We start from the raw sequence: 1644 nt of genomic DNA, 5'->3' as shown, positions 1-1644 counted from the left end.
AACACAGAGACTCCGAGACTCCAAACTGTCGAAGCCCCACAGGGAGCCGAGCACCATGTCAGAGCCCACAGCTCCCTCCAGCCCTCAGCCTTGGTCTGACCTGGCTCCTGCACACTGATACTCAGCAGCGTCACTCTCCTTGCGATGTGAACTAGGAACATTCTGACTTCGGCCTGTGTTTGGTCAGCACCATCCACAACAGGGAGAGGCTGGCAGCCATCCCCTGAGGGAGGGTCCTGTCCAGCAGCAGCAGGGCAGCCAGCAGGGGCGGGGACTCAGGACTGTGACACAGTCAGCAGTGGGGACACGATTCACCCACATCATTGACAGACACACGGGCAGGGAGGAAAGTGGACAGGGGACAACTAAGTGGACCTTAGCCTGAAAATTCTGAACCAGGAAGCTCCTTTGTCTCTGAGAAGATGACACTCACACCCCACCCCTGTTGCATTAAAGAAAGCAGGTTTTTAAATGTTATAGCAAAAAAATTCTGCAGTGAAAATTAGCAAACAGAAGATAAATGCAATGATGCAGAGGGTTCCTGGGGAATTATAGGGGAGTGAGAAGCAGGAAGAAAAGCATATACCACATGGTTGCATTGAAGTTCATAAATAAGGGAAAAAAAATTGAAATTGTGGGGAGCCATCAGTTTGTTTACTTTGGGCAACAGTCCAGACCCCGCCATCCTGGCCAGATGACCTCACTATGGATAGCTCAGCCAAGCAGGATCTGAGGGAGGAAAGTGAGATTCAGGACAGGCAGAAGTGCTTAGTGAAAGCCGGAGATGCAGACAGAGACCCCAATCCTGGCTCAGCCCTTTTATTTCCACAATCTCCGGCAGGCTTGATGCTTTCGTAACAGTTGGCACTGTGGAGGTATCGGGCGGTGCAGTCTTGGCAATATCAAGAAGCAACACAAATGTCAGCTCAATGTCCAGTCTGAAGGCCCCATGGGGAGACACCATCTTTCTATGCCTGAGACTATGGACTGTGCCTGCTTGGGTCATCCTGTGGGGTGGCTGTGGGGCTCAGGACTGTTGCCTCAGAGCACACGCCCCTGGCTCCCTACATGAAATTACATGTCAGTGTGAAATACACAGCAGGAGGGAAGGGAGAACAGTCAGGTGTCTGGGCGCCCCGGGGGGTCGGGCTTCTATTCATGATCTTTCCTACAGATACAATTTCCATTAATTTGATGATTAAGCTCTGATCAAAGTATGCTCACCATTCTTGATGTGTATGAAAGTCAAACTACGATGTCTATTTATATGCATGTATATATTTATATGGGAAACACGGTTCTCTAGGAAAGCTTGGGACTGGGATTTTCCAAGTATGCACTAAAGGTGCAAAAAGAGTAGGAATAGCCTAAAAGTCAAACAATGAATATTACAATAACTTTAAACTAAGATTAGTACAGAAATATGTATGAATCTATAAATATAAAATTGACAGCAGTAAGTCTAACTTATGTCATTAGTGGTGGGGACACTGAAATTCTTACCATTTCTTCATCATTGTCTATGAGGAGCAGCTGAGAGTTGTTTCTCTGACAGTCGGACACGCTCTCGTTCCAGGTTTTTGGTTCAGGACTGAAGTAATAGCAGCTGTTGGAGTACGTGAGCCACCCCTGTGGGCAAGGGCC

At 48.0% G+C, this 1644-nt stretch overlaps 1 protein-coding gene across 1 annotated transcript in view; it reads right to left on the bottom strand.

Annotated features, from left to right (window-relative positions):
- Positions 1-980: 980 nt before the first annotated feature.
- The window catches only part of LOC105854394 (NKG2-A/NKG2-B type II integral membrane protein-like), a 7951-nt gene continuing 7287 nt past the window's right edge, over positions 981-1644 (bottom strand). The window contains exons 5-6 of the mRNA XM_012732805.1: positions 1504-1629; positions 981-1064 (exon numbers count right to left, since the gene is read on the bottom strand). Coding sequence (XP_012588259.1) covers positions 981-1064; positions 1504-1629 — 210 coding nt within the window. The remainder of the gene's footprint in view (positions 1065-1503; positions 1630-1644) is intronic.

Source organism: Condylura cristata, unplaced genomic scaffold (genome assembly GCF_000260355.1).
Source record: "Condylura cristata isolate star-nosed mole 26May11 unplaced genomic scaffold, ConCri1.0 scaffold00036, whole genome shotgun sequence".
Taxonomy (NCBI): Eukaryota; Metazoa; Chordata; class Mammalia; order Eulipotyphla; family Talpidae; genus Condylura; species Condylura cristata.
Note: the sequence above shows the minus strand (reverse complement) of the source record. Positions and strands in the feature narration are given on the sequence as shown.